General features: G+C 34.6%; 1 protein-coding gene across 1 annotated transcript in view; it reads right to left on the bottom strand.

Moving 5' to 3' along the window:
* Positions 1-1,560: 1,560 nt before the first annotated feature.
* LOC123553993 (uncharacterized) overlaps positions 1,561-25,959 on the bottom strand; it is a 53,157-nt gene continuing 28,758 nt past the window's right edge. Inside the window, exons 2-4 of the mRNA XM_045343800.2 lie at positions 6,085-6,132; positions 4,501-4,588; positions 1,561-3,425 (exon numbers count right to left, since the gene is read on the bottom strand). Of these exons, the coding sequence (XP_045199735.2) occupies positions 2,836-3,425; positions 4,501-4,588; positions 6,085-6,132 (726 nt within the window). The 3' untranslated portion in view covers positions 1,561-2,835. The remainder of the gene's footprint in view (positions 3,426-4,500; positions 4,589-6,084; positions 6,133-25,959) is intronic.

Genomic DNA, 25,959 nt, shown 5'->3' on the forward strand with positions numbered 1-25,959 from the left:
CTCAGTGCTGACATTTCACACACCGTATCTGTGTGAAAACAAATCAAAGAGCTTCATCAAGTTTTGTTAGTTTGTGCAAACACCTGAACATAGACTCACGTCTTTCTAGGGTATTATTTACAGGTGCACATTGACTGCAAGTGGGAATAAAAGTATAATAACTGAAAGGCAGTTCCTTCAGCGGCAGTGAGAATCTGAAAGAGACAGGGTTGTTAAAAATGTTAAAAATGTAATAAGGAGGAAGACAGAATTAAAACGACTGCCATTCATTAGTAACTGAGATCAGCATCGCCTTCTTAAAGGACTCGAGTTCAAACAGTAGTTCAATACCTGGGAAAAGGGTGAAGGGGGTGAACACGTACTTGGAATAATCTGGACTAACTCTGACTTGGCTAAGGGCCTGCACATGTCTGTTAAACCTTGTGATAACTTCTAAGTATCAGGGAGAATGATCACTACCAAATGGTAGCTATATCTGGTAGAACAGGACAAGTTTAATTTCAAAACCTCTGCTCTCAAGGATACACCAGCCAAGAGTGTTTTTTTTTTTGGCGATTGATTTTACGCCACTGGATCATTGTCATGACCATACAGATAAGACATATTCTACTTGAGGTTTTAATAATGTTTTTTAAGGGCCTGTATATGTCTGTTAAACCTTGTGATAGTTTCTAAGTATCATGGAGGATGATAACTACCAAATGGTAGCTATATCTTTCAGAACATGACAAGTTTAATCTCAAAACGTCTACTCTCAAGAGTGTGCACGCCGCTGGGCCATTGTCAAGCTATGTGATGACTATAAAGATGAAACATATTCTACCTGAGGTTTTAATAATGTTTTAAGACAGCAATTTGACCATTAATATTCATGCCATTTTTGCAGAAATATTAAAGCTTAAATAACAGTTTTAAGCGGTTTACCTTTTCGAGCCCTTTAACAGAAATCAGGAAGCATGAGGTCGGTCTGTTTACTTGTTACAAAATGTTTGTTTTATAATTCTGCCTATTAAATGAGTTTTTTAAGAAGACCGTCTCACGGAGCCCGTGCCGAAGTTCATAATTTTTTTTTACAGATATGGGGATAGGTTGGGGGAGCAATAAATATACTCCAGCGGTTTGCAGTGAATAGATGTTAACGATATTGGCCTATAATATGCTGGGTCGCTTGTATCACCTTTCTTGAAGAATTTATGGTGTTTTTCGTCCAATCGGATGGGAAATTTTACCTTAATTTTGGAATTTTTAGGATCTCATGGATACGAGGTATTTTTGGTACTTCAGAGCATTTCTGCGTTGCTTAGATATTGAGAGGGGAGACACCTGAGAAATCAGACTGGAATTATATTTGATTTAGTGATATGTTTTTTGAGAGGTTATGGAACCACGTGTCCGATCGTTGAGTGGGGAATACCTTGGCTGTCTTGTATGGGTTTTTTATGTATGCCTGCTATGATTACTTAAATTCTACATGAAAAAATATTGACTCAGTACTGGAATCATAATTTGATGGGATAGAAGGGTAGGGGAGGGGTTCGAAAAACCGAGACAACACAAAAGGGATTGTGACTTGACATAAAGTTTATTGTAATGCTGGACCGCATTTTACTCCTTAAACAGGCTAATTTTAGACTTTGGTCAGAAGTTTCTAGATTTTTTTCTGTTATTGTGTTCTTGTAGTATAATTTCACAGAACTCTTAATGTTTCAATAATAAACATAGAATTTAAACAAACATACTATAGTTTGCAACAATTTATGTTTAAAAAGTTCATATAGTACAAGGATGACGGATATGTTTGTACAAAAATGAAATGACATCCGATTATAAATTTAGATTTTATTAAAATGTTTTCCTCCCAGTATAACTTCCCAGAACGCTTGATTTTTTTAGTAATTAACAAAAAATTTAAATGAAATGTAGTTTACCTTCATTTATCTATCGGAGATGTTAAATCAAAATGCATATAGTAAAATGTAGCTTTATTTTACGTACGCTAAAAGATAATATTTCAAAATTTCAACACATTATATAAATGCCATTATCTCATTTTCATAAATCACAAAAATACACTGAAATATAAATAATTTACAAACTAGCGGAAAATGTTATGAGAGAAGAAAATGGCATCAAGAACAAAATAAAATCTCAAAAAGAGGCATATCAAAGTATGTGATATTCAACCAGTTTCTAGTAACAAATTAAAATCAACACCCCTGTATTCTTATAAATGGTATTCCCTCGTTTTATAAAACTTTTATATGTATTTTTGTGATCTTTAAAAATGGGATGTTGTAGTAAAAATAATAATATTATATCTTTGTTTTATTCGATTTTTAAAATTTTAATATGTTATTTTTATCATGCTGATCGATATGTTTGCTTAATTCAAATAAAGTACTTTCCGTTATTTTAATGATAATGGAAAAAAGTGAATGGCAAGTTACCTGTTTTGTTCAGTACGTATAATCATTAAGTTTTAAATCTTAACTGTAAGGTGTTCGGTCTAATTGTCATATTTCAAAATTATCAGTGCATTTATATTAAATGTTATGATTATATGACACGGTCATATTCATTGGAAATATTGTTACATCGGTTGATGTTTTTATACAATTTATAAGAATGTGGACATAAAACGTGCTTTTTAGGTATTTAATGAAATAAAAATGAACTCTTAAAGTTTCTGTTTGCACTGACGCCTTAAAGAGAACAAAAAAGTCACAAAACAAATCACAAATTCTTTTGACTTTCTTGGTATAAGTGGTGATTTCGTCCATACATTCTCTAGTATAATTTACATAGTCTTGAAATCAAAACGTTGCCTGAATATATTTACACAACTACCGGTCCAATAGGAGTGCCTGGATTAAGAACTGATCCTAGAGGTATCCCTTCATTAACACCTGGTTCAAGTGTAAGGCCTGGATCAACTACCGGGCCTTGAAGTTCCGGGAGCATTGGATCAACTACTGGTTCTAGGATTACAGGAAAGATTCCAGGATCAGCAACAGGTTCAGTCGCCGCAGTATTTGAGCTAGTTTGGCTAACCTGGACGTTACCACTATTGCGTCTCACATTTGTATTATCGTTGTTGTTTTCTATGTTCAAATTCTGCCTTGCACGACCAGAGCTGTCTTCGATTACATTTGGCCTAGAAGCAACTTGGCCACCATCGATTGTTGGTACAACTTCAGCAGCAACGCCAATTGGCTTATGAGGTCGTCCAATGTCAATCGGAATTTCGGCGCCACCTACTACAGGAGCGAAAACTCTACCACCATGACGCCGTCGGAAACTAGGATAACGACCACGACCATATCTCCTTCCTGGGTAGAGATAAAATTCTGAATGTCCCACATCCCAACCACGGTCTGTCCGGCCTCTGTTTATCGCCATCTGTAGTCGTCTTGCCTGTCTAATATCTACAGGGTACAAGAAAACGTCCTTTAAAATCTAGGCGCTTTGATCAGATCGTATATGGAATAAGATACTTCAGATAGACAAAGCTGTAAAAGATCTTTCAATGATACTGAGATTTACAGCAAAAGTATTCTAGTCACAAAAAGTCATTGTACTGTGCATTTCGAACGGAATTAAGTTTGCATGTTCATATAGTGGAATGAATTGTCATGTTGTCCATCCTACTATGTGCTTATTATTTTGTTTAGGTAAGACATTTGTTGATATTCTTATTGGAACTTTTAAAGTACTCGAACTTGTTATACATGACGAACAATCTCGGTATTCTCAATCTAACTATGTTGATTCTACACTGTCTTAACTGTCTTAAGATTTAACAATTTAATTTTGCATTGGCAAAATATCGCGAAATGATTCATTATTTGAGTCGTGAATTTTAGTTTGTCATTTTGGCACAATTTAAAGTCACACAATACTTTCTCAAATTAGAGACAAGATTAGCAAACGTTTTGGAGTCTTGCATTCACTTCGCTTTTTAAACGTTGCAGGTATTACATAGTCTTTACAGAATCAGCTCCAGCTTTTGAAACAAGTTAATTTACGTAGAAACCCACTATTTACAGGTGTTTCTTGTTTCACTATATTTCTTCTTACCTGACTTCTAAAACGTTATGGATCTAGGCTCTTTCTTTGTATAAGTTCGTATTCAAATAAGGCCAACATGGCTAAATTATGTCGTTTTCCTATTCGACTAAAAGCTAAGGGATATTCATGTTCAACACAATTTATACGCAACAGCTTCAAAATATTATATGCATGTGCGTGTTCGTTTGTACTGCTAGGCGCTTTGCCGTAATTGGTCTGGTATATTGTGTTGGTGATTTAGTTCGTATAAATTCTCTCTACTAATATATATATATATATATATATATATATATATATATATATATATAGTATGGGAAAATATATGTTCAAACAGTGTCAAAGGTTTAACTATAAACCCGAGCGCTTTCGGCTTTTAAAAAGGCCTTTTTCAAGAGTAGCATAAATCAAAACATATATATGTATAATACTTACTTAAACAATCATATGTCTGTGGACCATAGCCATTCCTTACCACAGTACAAGTTTTTCCCACAGCACTGCATCGGTAACGCTCTGTGTACTTAAAATGTAAAAAGAGGGCGTGTTAAATATGCAATACAACCGGTTATGGTTTTATACCTCACTATAAATTGTAACAAACGTAGTAGAAAATCCTGTATACCAGGCTAAATAACAGATGACGGGCAGGCACTAAATGAGCCTTTGATGAGCAACGTCATTTAAATGACGTCATTTCACCTGATGTCGTTGCGATAAAATTTCGAAAATTCGTAAACGTCAATATTTTATACGATAAACTGATTCAAACAATCCAATAGTCGTTATAGTGTTGAGGCATAAAATATACACCTCACGGCAATAACGTTCAGTACTTAGTTATTTACACTTCTTAACCTGTATTGTCACTCGGGCTCTGCCTTCGTGCAATAAAGGTTTAGCCGTGCTAATAGCAATGTGCTCTCCGACAGTTAAACACTAAGATCAGCTGATTTAACAAGTAAACTTAAGATCAACGATCAACATGTAATCATATCAAAATATTATGGTTTTAATATCAAAATAAGAGTTGTCTTTGAAAGAAAGAGTAGTTTTAAACTGCTTAAACGGCGCCAAATAAATATTTTTCTGATCATTATTAACAAGTAAAAGTTACAACGCCAACAATAACAAACTGTTAGGGCAATGCAATCTTTATGCAAAGGAGTAAAGAAGGAAAATATCCATTTCAATGACAACTGTTTTAGACATGGTACAATACTCAGAATGAGAGAACAGTTTTACATCAATTCTAACGTCAAAGCTCCCCATTACTGATGGATGGAAGTCGATTCTAATAATTTCTATTTTGCCATTGAGCATGTTAGACAAAATTATTCTCTGACTTAATGCGGTTCGTCGTTCAAGTATTTAGTTGCTGCGCATTTTTACTCTGAACGAACCAGGACAATTGCCGACAATATTGTGCGCTGTCATTTTTTAGCTTTAATCGCTAAATATTGTAAGCCTAGTATTCAAGGTCAATTGCCAACAACATCGTACAAGTGCATCGGGATAAATGCCAATGATGTTATTTGCTGTCAGTGTATCGGTATTACTGATAACAATATCGAATGTTGTCAGTGTACTGGGATAATTACCCATACAATCCTACAGTCAGTATACCGGAATAGATGTCAATGGTGTAAAACAATGTCCATATATTCGGGCAAATGTAATACTACCTTGCGTTGTCAATGTATAATTATAAATGCCAAAACTACCATGTGCTTTTAGTGAACAAACATAAATGGATAAAACAATCATGTCCTGTTAGTATACTGGGGTCAATGTCAGTGCTTTCGAGGGTTTTTTTTATAATTCTAAAATGATTTTGTGTGTTTGCAGAGAACTGTAACGAATACAAAGTTGTCGTATAATTTCAGTGTTGAATATTGCAAACAATATCTGTGACGCATATCTGTGATGTGGTATGCTGTCAGTGTACTCTGAATCAATACAAACCAGTTTTACATATGTTGCTAGTTAACCGTTGAGTAAGAAAATATATATACTTACTGGACATAATGGTTGACCATCTATAGCAATCAAGCCAGCAAACAAAATCTGAAGAAAGAAAATGCATTTGGCAAACACTGAACCAAACAACATAGTTTTTAGTTTATTGATTATAATAATCATTTACAAAATTCAAAATTCAAATTCAATTTATTTTATTATTTGTAACGTAAACAGATACTGTTTCTAGTTACATACAGGAAAACATATAAACATAATTATAGTGACAAGTTTACACATAGAACATCATAAATATCGTAAACCTTCAAAAATATGCTGAAGCTAACAATACGTGAGGTTGAAACTCAAAATATTTAATTATATATTGATGTAAGTAATTAAGCATTTCTTGAATTGGAATAACATAACATGGAACAAGATATATGATTGACAATATTGTGAACTAAGAAATAATCATTGTATAGGTATCCTTATTGGTTATTGTAATATTATATAAAGACAATATCGTACATAATACTAAGAAACTATGCAACAGCTAGTACATTCGACGACGTAATAAGAAGGCATGATATACAAACTTTCCAAGTTTCAAGAGCGCTGAATGTTGTGTAGTGCTCATAAGTTCAGTAAATTTCAAAACACTTGGTCTTACATAGAAATATGGTTTGATATACATCTTTCTGATATCTCTGTAAAAGGACAAATTATGATAAAATGATATTCATCTTCAATATCACCAGTATGACAAAGTTACAAATACGTAAATTGCGGTCTATTCTATCAGCACCATAACGTCCAGATTCAATACGTAATTGATGGGAAGATAATCTCAATCTTGACATAGCAATTCTATATTTATTAGGTAACAGATCTAAATATTTTTCAAACTCAAAAACACATTTAAAAGTTTCTATATGCAAACAAAGAACGACTGTTGGAAAGGCTATTGTTCCAATTTTGAACAAAAACGTCGATTATGCGTTGTTTAAACTGTAAGTGGAAAGATTTCAAGTTATAATATAATGGATTATTCCAAATATATGAAAAACCATAGGTATCTAACAGCATCTTAACATTACTAGCCCAATTTTTAACTCCTCTATTACAACCATCCAACATTGCTTCATATAAATACTTAACAATAAGTTTTTAGAATGAATAATTTTGCACCAATATTTAATTATGCGTATATATCTATTATAAATAGCGGATACCTTCCCAGTTCCCCATATACACCCATATTGCAAGATGATGTTTTAACATGTAACAATAGTTTGCAAAACTTAAGATGTATTCGTTCAATCTCTTTAGATTTACCAAAACCCCACGACTTCGCATGCATAGTTAAGTGTAGAGCCAACAAAGGCGTCAAATAACTGACATAGAGTTTTAGGTTTTAAGCAAAATTTACTTGTATTCGCTAACAAAACATTAAAGCTTTTAATCCTTTCCCTGCTAGCGTTTCTTGATTTAATAAAAACGTACCAGTGTAATTAAATACGGTCCCCAAATAATTGAAGTTATCGACAGTTTCTAAGGGCATATTATTATACGTCCATTTTTCGGTTAATTTCAATGGACCCCTCTTCTAAATACAACAATCTTACTTTTGTCTGGATTGACTTGTAGATTCCAATTTTTACAATACACATTTAAAAGATCTAAACTTCGTTGGAGATCAGATGGAGTTTTACCAAGGATAACCATATCGCAGCAAACAGCATCAAAATAAATGATATGTCATCCAAGCTAAACCACTGTTAACACCCTCAAGTAAATATAACTCTAAATCCTCAAGGAAGAGTGAAAATAATAGAGGAGAAATTACCTCCCCTTGTTTAAGGCCCATTGAACATTCAAAAAATCTGAGTAAGACTTACAACCTCTTATACAAGCTTTCACCTTGGAATACATATCACGGATAATTCTTAAAGTGTTACCAGTAATACCTAACTGATGTAGTTTGTACCATAAACCATTGCGATAGATACTGTCAAACGCCTTACTAAAATCAATAAATGCACATGCTAAACGTCCATTTTCACTAAGAACTTTACTAATTATAGCATTCAATACAAAATTGCGTCAACATGTGAACACCCTTTTCTGAAACCAAACTGCGCATCACTAATTATATTATTACTTTCAATCCAATTGCTTATTCTTTTGTTTAAAACACCTGTGAATATTTTAGAGAAACAACTACCTAAGGTAATACCCCTATAATTATTAACATCTGAAGGATCATTCTTCTTAAATAATGGCACAATAATACCTTCCATCCAACTGTCTGGGAAAAAGCCACTGCCTAAAATACTGTTAAATATGTCAACAAGATGAGACAACAAAATGTCGCAAGATTCAATAAAATATTCATTCAAAACTGGTCACCAGCAAACGACTTATTCCTTTTTAGATTACTTATCACCGCCTGTATCTCGGACGCAGTAATTGGCATATCTAATTCATCATATACACAGTCATTACCTCCAAAGTCATGATTATCGCAGAATTGCTCAGCATCAATATTTCTATCGTTAGGCAACTGTGCATTTAGACCCGAAAAAAATTTGTAAAATTCATTTATACTAATACTGTTGTTAGACGTATTTTTACGTGAAAAATGTTTCCAGAATTCTCTCGGATTGCAATGGCGTAATCTTTCAATATTTCTGATTTTATTTAATTCATATCTCCGTTTCTTAGTCTTAATAAGATTTTTATAGGTAGTTTTATAAGTACACATTTCTATCCTATTGGCATCGTTTTTACACATATTATCACTGTCCAAATTAGAAACGGAAAATCTTTTTTTCTGTTTTGGTCCAAAATGTATTTCAGCGGTCAAAATAAAGGCATTTGCATAACAAAACAAGACATTTTGTGTAGTCAGTACGAATTTAATCACCAAAATGACTTATTCAGCGTAAATTCCTTATAAAATGTTCACTTAAACTATTCAAGCACCAGCATGTAGGGTTTCATCGGGAATTCCCGACAAAATATTTCGATTTCATGTGTTCCATTTTCAGACGTTTTTCATACTGAAATGTTCAGTTAAAGTATTGAAGCACCAGCATGTAAGTTTTCATCGGGAATTCCCGACCAAATAATTCGATTCCATTTGTTGCATTTTCAGACGTTATTCATACGGAAATGTTCACTTACACTATTCAAGCACCAGCATGTAGGGTTTCATCGGAATTCCCCACCAAATAATTCGATCCCATTTTTTCATTTTTCAGACGTTATTTATCCCAAATGTATGAAAAAAATAATTGTGGTGTATGAACTAGTTACGCGAAATTTTGGAGAAAAACAATTGCTTGATTTTTTAAAAACCAAACAAAAAACAACCGGGGACGGAAACATGGACAAAAGCTCTGGCTGGGAAATTCAACCAGGCGAGTGAAGACAAGTAAAACCTGGGCATTGTACTTCGGGTTATGACATCACAGGAAAATCGTCTGGCGGAAGAAGCTCGATCGAGCATAAATTTCTAGCAAGAAAATAATTCAGACATAGATTCGTCTATAAAGTCGTAAGGTGGTGTGCCAGGCTATCTAGTCCAGTCTATTTAAAGGATAATGTCCCGCCAAATACTAAATTTCATGGGATTCACGGCTAAGCGTGAGCTATGACTATTGTCATTTTCACGGGATTCACGATATAGCCGGGAAATCTAACTAACTTTGGCGCGAATTTAAATTGACAATTTGAGGCCCATTATAGTGGTTTTGGGGATAAAAACATAAATTACTGAAGTTTATAAAATATCAACTTTCTTATTACTGAACAGAATTTAATGAAATTTACATGGAAATTTAAGTTATGAAATACAGAAAAACATGAGAGGTATTTCATGCGTGAAATCTGACATTTACCTCAATAACTCAAAAATTTACAAAAAGATGATGCAATACCTGCATTTACACTACAGATAAAATAAGGCCCGTATGTCAATTTGTGACAGAAATGTTCAGTGTTTTATTCGAGCCAGCATTGAACATCGAGTCTGTCTTTCGAGCTTGAATTATATCTCGAGCGTGTAAGAAGAAAAAAGACTTAAAAGTTTCAAAACGTTGACATTTGAGGCGGCACATTTTGGGCAAGTTATAAGTAGAAGATCAAAATTCAAATTTTCGAAAGGATGACGTTGAATTTCGCTTACATTGAATTTCGCACAAACTCGGAAATCGAAATTAAAATCAAAAGAAATCGTCGAATTTCGAGGCAGAATTAATTTAAGAGGCAGCAGGAAGATCGAAATTTAAATATTTTGAGGGGAGCGGTGGTCTAGTGGATAATGTGTTGGCCGCTCAACCCAGGGGTCGTGGGTTCGAGCCCCACAGGGGTCACGACCATGACTTCTCATATGACACCAGTACTGGTTTTTCCAGGAAGCGGACACGAGAGTGGTTACAATAAGTTTGAAGCTTTCATCACAATTGAGATAAAACAAATTAGTATAAACTAAGCATTTTGAGCTAGCATGAATTTCTAGTCAATCGGCATTTAAAAACAATTAAATTGCGATCTTTAAACTGGCTCTTAATTCAATACCTGCTCGATATTCAGATTGAAAATTTGACTTGTTCGACATGCAGTGCTACATTTTCGAAACGTCGAGCAAGCTCGCAAATAAAATTAATGCAAGATCGAAATTTAGCTGTTTCAAAAGTTAGTTTCACATTCAATCTCAGTTTTAGATTTGATTGCTCTGAAAATTTGAGCAGGCTTGAAATATAATACAGGGAATAATCTATTTAGATTTTTAAAAACTTGAATTTCGATATATCCGATCTTGCACGATTTTTAATCTTTGAATTATGATCTTGAGCAGATCGCAGTTTCAGTATTATACTGAAATTCAGCTTTTCAAAATTTGAAGTACGATTTTCGAAATGGCTCGATACTAATTGCTTGCTCGATATTTGACTTTTTCAATTCAATATCAATCTTTGAACAGGCTGTTTATTCAATACAAGATCGAAATTTGGCTTTTGGAATATTATGAATTTCGATCATTGAGCTGGCCCGAAATTAAAAGCTTTTTTGAAATTAGACGTTTTTCGATCTTCAGTTGTAGCTTAGGATCAAAATTCGGTAAGTTATGAAGTTGAATTTCGATCTTCGAGCTGGCATAAGATTCTAACTAGTTGGACACCGCTCACGACATAATAATAAATGTGCAGTTATTTGAAACACAAAAAAAAAAATATTTAAAACCTTTATTTCATAACCATAATCATCAAACAAAGTATTATAAAAGCGAGCTTCGATCTGATTGTAAGATAGCAGAAATTATTTTTGCAAAGTGATTGTTCGGTTTTATAATAATGTGTTTGTTGAAAATACCGCTATAAGTGGTATTCAGATTAATCCACCAAATATCATTTAGGTTTCTATTTTCTAATTTATCTTTGCAATCACTGTAAATTAGATTTAACAATATTCCTTAAATCCGTATGATCAAAAGTATTATTGTAACGGTACATTGGCGAAGAAGGGTTAGATATCGGCCTAAAGTAAGGAGTAGGCCGAAAACTACCGAACAGTCTCGACAGCAGATTTACCTGGCCAAACTTATTATCGGCTTTTGTGGTGATTTTCACGATGGGTCTAATTTTCCCATATGAGTGAGGACCATAAAATATGTGAAGACCTTAACTCACTGAAAAGCGATGTTATGCGTCTGGGTTTGAAACTCCTCCAAAATGTGCCATAGGATGGCAATATTTTTTTCAATGCAATTGGAACAGTCATTCGGGTCGATGGGATGGGACTTGACTTCGATGCGATATCGCGGGCCACATGGCAAATGAGGTTAACACCTATTTTACTGATGTCTTGTCCTTTAAAGGGAATGTATTGATCCACTTTATATCAAATACTCTTCCGTGAATATCGTTAAACATGTGTGCTCCTTTTCTGTGCATATTTATAAATATGTAATAAAACTCTTCATACCGATACCTTAGATTCTAGATGTTAATCGAATCGTGTATGATCAATGTGTTTTCTGTAACCAAGGTCTATAGATGGCTAGAACACGCTGGAGCTTATTTATGGTTTGAAAATTAATTTAATTTGTAAAATTATACATGTATGTGTACACATATTTTGCAGTTAGAGACATCCAGTGAGCACGGCATGTATTCTGAGGATTTGGTTTCGTTACTACGGGAGCAATACAAGGAAGTAGATGATGCTCGAGTAGTATGGGCAACGGCGAATCACCTTCAACACACAATACACGTCCTTTGGGTCATCACCAATGAGAGCCGGGGAGGTTGCTCCCAGGACGAGGTATGGAAAAGCTTTGTTATATATAGGACACATTGCCGATACTTTGTGCCACTGGTTAAAGGTAAGACGCCATAAAGTAGCATTTGATGAAAAGATACATCGACACAAGACAGGTCTTTGAACATAGAAAGCTTTGTTAATAATCATATATGTATTTATACAAATTGGATTTTAAAATGAATCGTCAACGATACAAGAATAAAACAAAGCTTATATTATTCAAGTGCATCTGCTGCTTTAATGACCCATCGCACATTATTTCTCACTAGTCCAAGTCATATATACTACTAATAATTTTGTTGTTTCTGTAAACGAAAGGAGAGCGTGATGTCGGATGAGTAGGAGCCGAGTACCAGTTTAAAGAAGAAGACGAAGAAGATTCCAAACTTCTTCAGTGCCGCTGCGTCTGGTACGGTTTCATAAATGTATATACATTAATATCAACATAACTTCAAAGAAAGTTAGTAGTAAACATCAAAGCCGATGAGTGTACAAATAGTAGTTGCATAAAACACGAACCTCAAGCAACAGTTGTACATTTACCAGCGATAGTGATCAATATCGCTGCCGAGTCGTGTTGTTTGGCCGCATTGTGTAGACTGTTATGCCATATCTCGAAAGCTACACTCTGCAGTTTACAATGCTATTATAACATACTCTACATATACTTTCATGAAGTGTTCAAAATGAAGGCTTACATATAATATATGGATTTACATGTAAATGCACATACGTTTCATACGTTAAGAGATGTTCACATTATTTTAGCAAAATGTAAACATTTTGAGATTAATATACAAATAAAATTTTATAAACTCTAATATGAAAAAAAAAACATGCACATTTTCATTAAAACACGGGAATATTGACGCACAGGCGCTTGAAGCTTATTCAATAAATATATATGCATTAACATATCCTACCCACTTAATATGACATGAAATAGTACACAGGTTGCAAATTGCGCATTTTTAGTCATTTTTTACCGTCTGATAACTCTAAGTGAATCTCAGTTATCAATGTAAACAACCTTTCAGAAGAACGAAAAAACATTCATCTTTCGTTACGCTGAGCACAACTAAGAAGAAGAATATTTAAGTCGTTCATTTTACCAGCAAACTAACACTACCTAAATCGCCGTTTTGGTAGTATGCCATACCATTTCCAACTTCCGGTTGTAAAATCCGAAGTAAATCACTTTTGAAAAAAACATAAACATAAATTCATCAATTACAATTTTTACCAAATGACAAAGGTTATTGAACAATTATATAAAGACTACCTGCAAACATCCAAAGCCGATTACAGTCGTTGCTAGAACTTCATTTGCCTAAGCGGCGTACGCCGATATAAACTTCCAGTACCGGCGAGTCACACGATTAAGTCAAGTTTCAGCTGCCGGCTTAATCCGGGCCACGCTAAATGCGCCGTTCTAGCATCACCGGCGTAGCGGTGCAAAACATGACGGAAAGGTAGGTAAGAGATTAAATTTCTGCATAAATACGAGCATAGACGCACAGTGTCACACAATTCTCCATTTTTACATATTCCTATAAGCCTGTAGTTTCCATTTTTCAAATCTGGTTAGGAGTTTATTGTGATAAACAGGACAATTTACGCTATCATACAGTAGCGAAAATAAAACTCAGATTCGTCCCCATTTCTGTCGACCCTTGTTCAAAACTGTCCTCAATTAAGTAAAACAAGGATCAGATTTATACAGTTTGAACCCATATCACAATCTGTTTGTGTCTTTGTGATTGCAAGATGTTGCACAGCGTCTCATATATGACCCAAATGTGCACCTCTGCACAAATTTGAATAAAAGTAACCTTTGATTCTATGGTGATTATGTTTAAACTAGTTTGTGCTAAGGTGCACATTTCGAACCATATCTGTCATCAGTGTGATAATCGATTAAGGGGACACAGACTTTGAAATTAGAAAGAAGTTGGTGGGATATGATAAAATATATCTGCAAAAAAGTACAAGGTTTCGGTACATGAAATGCATTCTGTTTCAACTGTTATTAATACACAGAGGAATGCTCACATGAATAAAGGTGAAAAAAGTACTAATAAAAAATAAGAAAGTTGTGTTCATACTTTTCAAAGTCCACATTTAATCATTTTTGTGTGAAAATAATAGCATTTTACCTTGTCCAAACATTTATCAATATCCTACAAATACTAATTTCAAGAAAAATAGTGAAATAAGTTCACTATCTTTATTTTCATTTTGCATACTATAAGCTAAAACACAGTATTTAGTTTGTTTACAAAGTAGTGCATATGAAAAGATATGGTGGTCAAGGAAGGCCACATTCCAAAACTAAGAGTATATTCCCCTTAATACATTAAACGATTATGGTTACAGAAGTCGAGTTGCTGCAGTAAGGGCCTAGAAATGATTCCATTATTAATTTTCAACTTTGTATTCACGAAATACAATACACTTAAATATCGAAACACATTCAACAAGCTTTTGAAAATGTATTTTCTTATCATCTTTAAAATATGGTATGAAATTTGGTTGAGAGGTTGAATCAATGTGAATACGTGCAAAATAGCTTTCAAATCTCATTCACAAAACTTACTAATACACAGCAGGAATGTTAATGCTCAAAAACTTGACAAAAATACAATTATCCTTACTTTTATGTCCTCGAATTCTCCACCGTCCTTTTATTACTCTGTTTCCACGTGTTGCACGAGACTGCTGTCATTCACGTAAAAAAAATCGGGGTCAGTTAAGTTATAAATGCAATACCATCTAAATGTAATTAATTGATAATGCAGTTCAAGGAAAACTTTATCTCATAAACAAGTAGAATGTTGTATTAACAACTACACTTCCTCTGATGTGAGTAGCAGCCAGTTTATATGTGACTTTATTAGTTCATTTTGTATTTGTTATTGTTGTCCAAAATTATAACGGAACTGCCTTACAACAGAAAGCGGAAATTACTTCGATTCGGAAAATAGTCCGCTGTAAGTAATATTTTTTGATAAAGGTCTATACAAATTTATAATTTTCAGATATTGAAGACATATTTTCTTAATACGTTCTTTATTTGATAAGAAATTATATAAACATCGATAGTTTTTTAAAAAGATACACGTGCTGACACATGTTGTCTCTCGTTGTATGGTTAGAGTTACCGTTCGTCCAGCCCGGTAATACTTTTTGCAGTGAATCGCCGAGAAGTCGTGGGAAAATAAAAAAACACATAAATAAACTAAAATTAACCACTTTTTCAAGATAAATTCAAGTGATTACGTTATGTATTAAACCCACCCGACCAGTGTAGCATCTTAGATACCTAAACTAAGTTATTCTTTTCATAGAATGTCATGGTATGCCCCTGCAATGTTAATTCCACTCTGTTGTTTTTTTTTTTGTTTTTTTTTTACATTTTTATCAATTAGAAAGATGGCGTCGATCCCAAATTGAGATGACGGGGCATTAAATATTTACCTGTTTAAGCAAACCTGGTACGTTAGAAAGAAAAACTCAGAAGTACTACATTATTTGTTACCCTGGTATTGTACAAAACCTGTTTTTTCTTTATACAAAAGCTTAATATTTTGTGTTGGCTGTACTTTCACGAAGACCTCTGTTTTCTTATTACATTCATAGTACCACATCCTTATCCACAAAGTACTGAATATTACAGGTGTCCATGAGTATTTTATCAATTTAGGAATAGGTTTTTTTATCTCCCACCATCAATTTCTTAAATTCCTTCCTCATTTATGCATGAAGTGTGAAAGTAGCAATATGCGTCCCCTTAATAGGGAATCGATCCTACCGATTTTCGTCGCGAAGCGACGAAAATCGGGATCGAATCCCACTACGGTAACATACGAGGGTATCCAAACAACACATACTATCCAAATAAAAAAATATGGAGTTCCGGTTTAGACCATGGGCGTGCGACGACCCCGATGAAATTCGGGATATCACGGTCTTCGTTAATGTTAATAAGCGTCCGTCAGATCAGTAGGCGAAACGCAATATCCGCACAATAAGATGTCTGCGACACGAAAGAATATTCAAAGCGAGCTGTTAATTTTGTTGCGTCAGAAGCTAATCAGCCGGTAACGTGACTACACTGATATAATTTGTGATACAAACATGCTTTATTCAATACTGAGTAGCATTTTTAAACGGCGACATTTTGAATATTTTTATATTTAGAGTGAGAGTGGATACTGTTACACTGGCGCCGACATTTTGAAAATTTGAGAAAACAAAAACATTCTCCAACGAGTTCTTCAGCTCGGGGAATGAGAGAATAGATTCACCTTTGTGTCGCTTTTAAGATCGTTTTTAATTCCTTTCCGGTACTTAAGTTTCTTTGAACTTCTCTGTTTCTCACTACAGTAAGCATTTAAAATTAAGAAATCCGTGATTTTACTTGCAGCCTTGCAGGCATGACTGATAAATGGAATTATTTTACTTTTATATAGAATATGGACGGCACTCCAGTACAGCATGTGCATGGTTGGACCAGTTGACATTTTTAGAAACGTGAGTAACTAACTTTCCATTGTATAATAATAATGTAAACAAACACCCCACCCATAAAAATCATAGAAATTCCTTATTGCTCAGCCTTAGAAATATAGGGAATCGGGTCGGCTTATAGAAAAAATATAGATTTTAAACAGGCTGGTAACATTGCCCGATCGGGCTTTCGACATAAAAACTAATATTTTTTGAAAAATAGTAAAGATATTTCTTTCAAATTTGGTTCATATGACACAAATTAAAATAAAAATAACTTGGTTGCCTTCAGTTTTGGAGAATTATTTCCCCTTTTCAGATTTTTAAGACGCATAATTTTTGAATTCCAAAAAAATTATGTGTTAATGCATTACATTATGCTATTTGCGTTTGTTTCGTATATTCCACACTCATTTGACACCCGTGCAAGTTGAGCTTATGATTCTGCCGATAAGCTGTGCTCAGCCTAAATAAAGGGAATCGGATCGGCTTATAGAAAAAAATATAGATTTTAAACAGGCTGGTAACATTGCCCGATCGGGCTTTCGACATAAAAACTAACATTTTTTGAAAAAAAATAAAGATATTTCTTTCAAACTTGGTTCATATAACACAAATTAAAATAAAAATAACTTGGTTGCCTTCGGTTTTGGTAGAATTATTTCCCCTTTCAGATTTTTATGATGCATAATTTTTGAAGTCCAAAAAAATTATGTGTTAATGCATTACATTAATCATTTCATTATGCTATTGGCGTTTGTTTCGTATATACCACACTCATTTGACACCGTGCAAATTGTCAACAGTCGGGATAGCGTTGATAAGCGCAACTTGGCGCAGACATGCAGTTAAGCTCGATCTTTCTTTGGAATATGTAATACTGTTTACATGTCGTACTGATACAACCACATTTTAAAATAAATCCATATTGATATGGCCACATTTTAAGATTAAGTCATATCTGATCCCTAACAAATTCGTAATTACAAAAATACAGCCCTTATCTGGAGCTCTGAAACATGCTCGATTAGTTGGTCAGAATTATGAAGGAATTGAATTCAAACTGTTCCATAAATGCAAGAGTTTAAGAGTTAGTCGGAACCATAATCATGCAGAAGATATAATTACTTTCACAAATCACAGGGCTCAAATTTTGGACCCGCTAAATGCAAGTCAGTTTCATGGAATGCGAGTTAAGATAAAAATTTCACACAATTTATTTTGCAAATACAAATAATAGTCAAAATTGTTGCGGTTTTGGTTAATGTTTGTAGATTCGCTTTCATTTAAGGATAACAGAAAACACAACATCTTTTTTGGTTAGCCATTTTTTGTTGAATGGATTACTGATTATATTAAAAGAAATGTAGATGTCTATCTTATAATTAAATCTAGAACGCAGGCTATCTTACTAATTCTTACATGTATACAGTTGAATGGGTATTTATAATATTTAGTACGAAAATTTGCCTTGCCGTAGTTTCAGCCAGTAGTTAAGTTACGCCATCAATGATGCATTTCGAATTACTTTGAGGGTCATTTTGAGTTATAACGCACAAAATTGTATGCCAAGGAAAACCGTGCAAACAATATTGATGTTCTAGCATGATTTTTTAGGATATTCTAACATTTTTAATTGAAAGTCTAAATTTGCAAGTAGATTTCAGATTTAGCAACACGAAAAAAAGCTACGTGCTAAAATTTTTAGTACGTTGGCAGGGCTTTTTTCCCCTATAAATCTACCTCCTGTAAAAGGAGGTAATCCCAATGCAAAAAAGTATGTTTTTTTTTCCCAAAGTTAAATTTAAAATTCCCAAATGATTATACCTGTTAGGGTTTTTGCTGGGTTAAAATAGTTTTGCTAATTTGTATGTATATTTAGGTAAATTACAATACTGCTGAACAATTCCTGAAATGCAATTCACTAATATTTCACACAAATACACATTTATGTAGATTTTGGTAATTTTCAAATTGTCCCAATTAAGACAATTTCCGAGAGCATTTTCCCAATTCCACCGGTATCGGTGGCATTCCCAAATTGATGAAAAAAAGGCCTGGTTGGTCAAAAAAGTTAAATTTGAGCTCTGCAAATGCAAACTGAAGCCGCTCACATTACTTGTTCCGACGCATTCAATTCCTGTTCTAGGAATCCCCAGTCGATCATGTCCCAAACAATATGATAAAGTAATTTTGAGGGTATGAGCTAGACCAGTTGTTTTATGGTTCAAAATTCAGCTTTAAGTTCAGGCATGTGAAATAATAATTTGGTGTCAGGCTTGGAAAATTTTCTATCTGGTTGCCAGAATGGGTTAGTTGAAATCTGAATTTTGTACACTGCACACATACTCAAATATGTTTAAAGTTATATTTATACATTTATGAATCATGACCGTCACATACCAATAAACAATTGTAGCATTTTGTCGGCTCCTTTGTTCATACTAAACTGAGGAAGGCAGAACAGATTCTTCTAGCTGCTTTACAAGTCTGTTTTTGCCTTTTAATGATATCGAGCAAAGTGAAGGTCATAGACCACCAAGTCAAAAGGTACCTGGAATTCACTGGGTTAAAGTAATGTTTTGCTGTTCTGGCTGGTCAGTCGTGTAAACAAACCTATACTCATACAGTGACTTTTCTTTTTCAAAACTGAAATTTTTAACCGCATTTACTTTGTTTCATTGTACATTTTGACAAAATTTGCTACTGTTTTATTTTCATTAAAAAAGTTTTATTTCACAAATTTCTCCCGCCATGCCAATAATATAATTGGGGTCATTTTATTGGCATGAAAATTGAAAAACTGCAAAAAAGATGTTAGCCCTTAGACCTTTGAAATTTCAAAACTGCTAGTTGTCCATGTTTTCTTAATTTGCTCACTTTTTCACTATTTTCAGGCATCTTGGTCTATTGTACAGAGTACTGTTGTACTGCTCCAAAGTGCTTGTTGACAGACTGAAACCACTTGCTTGCAGCTTATAAAGTATTTCTATCTTTCTGTTTCTTTATCATATAGTTGCAGCTGTGGGCAGCAGTTTCAATCATTCAAAAAGCATGATAATTACTGTATACAAATTAGTATTTGTGTGGACAGATTTTTGCGATTGAGTCAGTGCACAGAATCAAATACCAAGGAACATTAGGCGTAAAAAAATCGTCTGTTTCCTGTATCCTGAATTACCATAAATTTTTGACCAGACCCTAAATGTTTTTATGGCCTTTGAGAACATTTTTTTTCAACTTTTTGACAAAAAGTTGCAAAACTGCACTTTTTATGCTTTAAACATGGGCCGTGATGTTATAAATCAACTTACTAATGCTCTAGAGGCATAACACCCCTATTTGTATTAATTTTTTGACACAAAAATAATTTCCAAAAAGTCTCCCTAAAAAAAATTTTAAAAAATCCAAAGAAAAAGTTTTTCCGACCTACCTACCCTAATTTTTTTTAGCATGTTACCGGAAACAAAGGATTTTTAGGCCTTAGTAAAGACTCCCATTTCATTTTCTTGATGAAAAAACATTTCTGGACAAAACCATAAAAATTAATGCATGTATGCAAATTTAAACAATTATTAGCTCGATCACATGTCACAGGGTGACAACACGAGTTGATGTTCGTCATATGTCGACAATTTGTAAAAAATCTTCTTCAGAACCCTTGGGGCAGATTTACACAAACTTCACAGAATGATCATGGGGTGGTCCTCTTTCAGAATTACCAAAGAATTTAATTCCATATAGAACTCACCGAAAAGAAAAACTTTGAAAATGATTTCTTGTCAGAAATTGTTAGCCGGCAGAGCTTTTTCATCCTTATATGAAAAGAGGCCTATATTCAGCAACTTCCCAATCCAAAAATATTGCATTTTTTTCCCAGCATCCCAAAATGCAAGGTAACATTTCCCAAAAATCACATCAACAAATGGTTTAATTTTGTTTACAGCTTAGTATTACCGGAGGAAGCGGTTCTCAGATATTGATTTTTAAGTGAGCTTTTGTGGTCGCGCTGCGTCCGTCGTCCGTGCGTGCGTCCGTAAACTTTTGCTTGTGACCACTCTAGCGGTCACATTTTTCATGGGATCTTTATGAAAGTTGGTTGGGGTCTCTTTTTATCAATTTACAATGTTTGATTTGTGTTTTACAGGTTTACTTCTTGAGAGCAGGCAGCTACAAAATGGAAGGTCAACAAATCCAGTATACTTGAAAAGCAAGAAAGAAACACCAGAAAATATGAAAAGACAGAAATACAAGGGAACTTGAATAAAAAAAAACTTTTAAGGATAGGAATTCAGGATTTACTTGGAAACTAAATTTATTTTGAGAGCAGCAGTGATTGACTAAGCTCTGTTACTTTAAGAGATAATGTATTATCACATTGGTTTTGTTATTGTCGAGCCCGTTTGCGGAAGCGAAGACATAGTTGTCCAAATGTCTGTTCGGTGTATGTGCGTCCGTCCGTTCGGATTTGTTTGTCCAGACCATAACTTGGACATGCATGGAGCAATCTTGTTTATATTTGGTATGAATGTTAACCTCAGTGAGATTGAGTGTCATGCACAAACCCCAGGTTCCTATCTCAAAGGCCAAGGTCACACTTACAGGTCAAAGGTCAAATTCAAAAATGACTTTGTCTGGAGCATTTCTTCTTCATCCATTCAGGGATTTTGATGTTACTTGGCACAATTGTTCACCATCATGAGATGGAGTGTGATGCGCAACAACCAGGTCCCTAGGTCTAGGGTCAAGGTCACACTTAGAGGTCAAATGATACAAGAATGACAACTTTGTCCGGAGTATTTCTTCTTCATGCATGGAGGGATTTTGATGTAACTTGGCACAAATGTTCACCACCATGAGATGGAGTGTCATGCGGAAGAACCAGTTCCCTAGATCTAAGATCAAGGCCATACTTAGAGGTAAAAAGTCAGATACAAGAATGACTTTGTCTGGAGCATTTCTTTTTGATGCATAGAAGGATTTTGACGTAACTTGGCACAATTGTTCATCATCATGCGACGGAGGGTCATGCATAAGATCCTAGAATTACTTCCCTTTGTTGTTACTATAAATAGCTTACATTTGTAACTTTTTTATTACTGGTCAAAGGGAAAAATCAAGACCACTTTTCTGTAGTACAACATGCATGTTACATCCAATTTTCAGGTGTATTTTGACCTATCTCTGGTGGTGCGGATTTTTGTGTGGACTTCGAATTTTTTTATATTTTTTTTTTTAATTTACGTTCCTTTGTTGTTACTGTAAATAATTTATATTGTAACCTTTTGCAATCTCTTTTATTTGGCATAAATGTTTGCCTCAATGAGACAAGGAGTGTCATGTACAACTCCCAGTCCTTCTGACAGCTGGCGGGCTCGACATATTGCCCATGGGCGTCTAGTTCTCATAAAACATACTTAAGTTTCATTAATCTTATTTTAGATAATTGTTTTCTGGTTTATTTTGTAAAGAATGTCTACTACATTGTAATTAACATAGTTACAGTAAAGTAATATTTTTCATGAGATTTTAAAGAGAATGTTCTGTTATACCCCCATATAGTAAGCTTGTCTGCCTTTCAGTCAGTAGGTTTTGATGGCTTCCAGATGATAACTCATGAAAAGCTTGACCATTTTAAATATTTTTTGGTACATAGGTACAGGTCAAGATGACATTGGGGTCAGTAGGTCAAAGGTCAAGATAACTTGCAAACGCTTTGGCCTGGGATCATAGCTTTTGTAACACAGGTGTAACATGATAAAATACAGGTTGTTTGAATTTGAGGTCAATAGATCAAAGGTCAAGGTCACAGTGACCTTGAACAGTTGAACCGTTTCCGAATGATAACTTGAGACCTTGAGCCTAGGATGATAAAGTTTTGTACACAGGTGTCACATCATGAAATACAGGTCAAGTTTTACTTTGAGGTCAGTAGGTCAAGGTCACAATAAGGCAAAACAGTGAAATGTTTTTCAGATTATAACTTGAGAATGCTTGAGCCTAGGATCATGAAAATTGTTAGGGAGGTTGATTATGACCAGCAGGTGACCCCTAATGATGTTGAGGTCAGTAGGTCACAGGTCAAGGTCACACTGACCCGGTTCTTTAAAATAATGCACGGAGGGGCACCTGGGGTCTTCCTCCACCATTAAAACTGGAAAGTGGCCATATGACCTATCTTGTGTCGGTTTGATGTTAAATTCAACAAAATAACGGTTCTTTAAAACAGTTTTTGGACAATAACTTCAGGATGCTTGGGATGAGAAACACAAAATTTAGTACAAGGTTGGTCTTGACCAGCAGATTACCTGTATTGATTTAGAGTTCCAAAGGTCAGGATGACGGGGAACATTTATACCTTTTCCATACAACAAGGTGAGCTTTTGTGATCACCCTGTGTCCGATGTCCGTTTAGTCCGTCGTCAACAATTTGACTGTTAACACTCTAGAGGTCACAATTTTGACCTAATCTTTATGAAACTTGGTCAGAATGTTAACCTTAATAAAATATTGGACACATTTGATATTGGGTCATCTGGGATTAAAAACTAGGTCACAAAGTCAAATCAAAGGAAAAGCTGGTTAACACTGTAGAGGTCACAATTAAGACTATATCTTCATGAAACTTGGTCAGAATGTTTATCTTGATGATCTGAAGGTCCAATCTGAATCTGGGTTATGTAGGGTCAAAAACTAGGTCACTAGGTCAAATCAAAGAAAAAACTAGTTTACACTCTAGAAGCCACATTTATGACCATATCTTAATGAAACTTGGTCAAAATGTTAATCTTAATGATCCATAGATCAGATTAAAATCTGGGGCCTCCGTGGCCGAGTGGTTAGAGTCGTTGACTTCAAACCATTTGCCCCTCATCGATGTGGGTTCGAAACCTCATTTGGGGCGTAGAATTCTTCACGTGAGGAAGCCATCCAGCTGGCTTACGGAAGGTCGGTGGTTCTACCCAGGTGCCCGCTCGTGATGAAATAGTGCACGGAGGGGCACCTGGGGTCTTCCTCCACCATTAAAGCTGGAAAGTCGCCATATGACCTAAAATTGTGTCGGTGCGACGTTAAACCCAACAAAATAAATAAATAAATAAACAGATTAAAATCTGGCTTAAGTGGGTTCAAAAACTAGGTCACCAGGTTAAATCAAGGGAAAAGCTTGTTAACACTCTAGAGGTCACAATTTTGGCCCAATCTTAATGAAACTTGGTCAGAATGTTACTCTCAATAAAATATTGGAAGAGTTTGAAATTTGGTCATCTGGGGTCAAAAACTAGGTCACCAGGCCAAATCAAAGGAAAAGCTTGTTAACACTGTAGTGGCCACATTTATGACCATATCTTAATGAAACTTGGTCAGAATTTTAATCTTGATGATCTATAGGCCAAGTTAAATCTGGGTCAGGTGGGATTAAAAACTAGGTTACTAGGTCAAATCAAAGGAAAAGCTTGTTAACACTCTAGAGGCCACATTTATGACTGCATCTTCATGAAACTTAAACAGAATGTTAATCTTGATGATCTTTAAGTCAAGTTTGAATCTGGGTCATGTGGGGTCAAAAACTAGGTCATCAAGTCAAATCAAAGGAAAAGCTAGTTAACTCTTTACAGGCTACATTTATGATCATATCTTAATGTTACTTGGTCAGAATGTTATCTTGATGATCTTTAGGTCAATATGTCAGGTGAGCGATACAGGGCCATCATGGCCCTCTTGTTTATTTGTTCTTGTTGTAAGAGAAATTGTACATTTTAGAATACAGATTACAGCAAGTCACATTTTCTTTATTTTGACAATACTTATTTTAAAGCCTGACAAAAGTATCCAGTACTGTTATTAAAAGTTGTTATTCACAGTTCAGCTCTATTTCTTGTATGGATAAAACAAATTATGTGATCTGTGATCATTATAAATGTGTATACAGATAAACCTTAAACATGTGAACATTTTATTCAATAAATAAAGTGTAATGCAAGTCTTTGCAATGTGTATATAAAAGCAAAATTAGGATTTGTTTTACGAGTAATTTCAGAATTACACTTAACACAAATAGAAAAAAATCAAGCCTGCACAAGAAGGCTAATATGTCTCCCTAGACTGAGCTCTTGACCTGCGGTGGTGCAAATAGATTGTTGATGTGTGTCTGTCTGTTAAGTCTTGTTAACAGTGAGTTGCAATCTAGTAACTTTTCAGTTTGTATGATTTTTAGCTCACCTGAGCACAGTGTGAGCTGATGTGATCACCTTAAGTCTGTCATTGTGCTTCTCAACAATTTGCCTGTTAACATCCTAGTAGACAGGGTTTTTTTTAAATGTTAAAGGGATGAGTTGAAGTCTGATCGATTCCCGATTGAGGCAGTGCCTTATTTCATATTATGTTGACTACCAGTATTCCAGTGGCTCTTGTTATATATGCCATAAGAAGCCTCATCAATACTGTGTTGCAACTTAACAGCCCAAGAGAGATCAAAGAAGACACAGATATTCGTAGACGGTGACTACAGGTAAACAAAGATAACTTCGTATAAAATGTCATATGAAGTTGGTAATTATTGGTATTAAGTAGACAACCAACCATTCCAGGGTTTCAATATATTTATTGGCACAAATCATTTGAATAAACCAGGCAACTGCCATAAACGATCCCATGAAGGATGTAAAGTAAATACTCTAGCAATGCTGCTAAGATAGGGTTCGGGTTCTGTAAAGAACCTTCTTGCTATATCGAGCAACTATATCACACTCCCGGGAGAAAGAAATAATATGTGCACGAAGGTATAAGAAGAAGGAACAATTATGGTGAGTGAACATATGCGCGCACATACACTCTAATAATAGAGTATCACACTCGTACAAAACCGGATTGTCCAGTCCACTATCTTGCGGTTCACTCGAACACTGATGAAACGCACTCTATGGAATACAATACTCGGTGAAATATCGCTACCTTGCGTGATAAACATAATACATGTTACATTTGTATTAGATTTCTTGCTTTCCTTACTTTTTACTAATACTTAGTTGATATTTATTATTGTAGTTCTCGTATCAGGTGGTCTCGGTAGCTCAATTGGTAGAGCGTTGGGACGGT

Source organism: Mercenaria mercenaria, chromosome 7, assembly GCF_021730395.1.
Source record: "Mercenaria mercenaria strain notata chromosome 7, MADL_Memer_1, whole genome shotgun sequence".
NCBI classification, from domain to species: domain Eukaryota; kingdom Metazoa; phylum Mollusca; class Bivalvia; order Venerida; family Veneridae; genus Mercenaria; species Mercenaria mercenaria.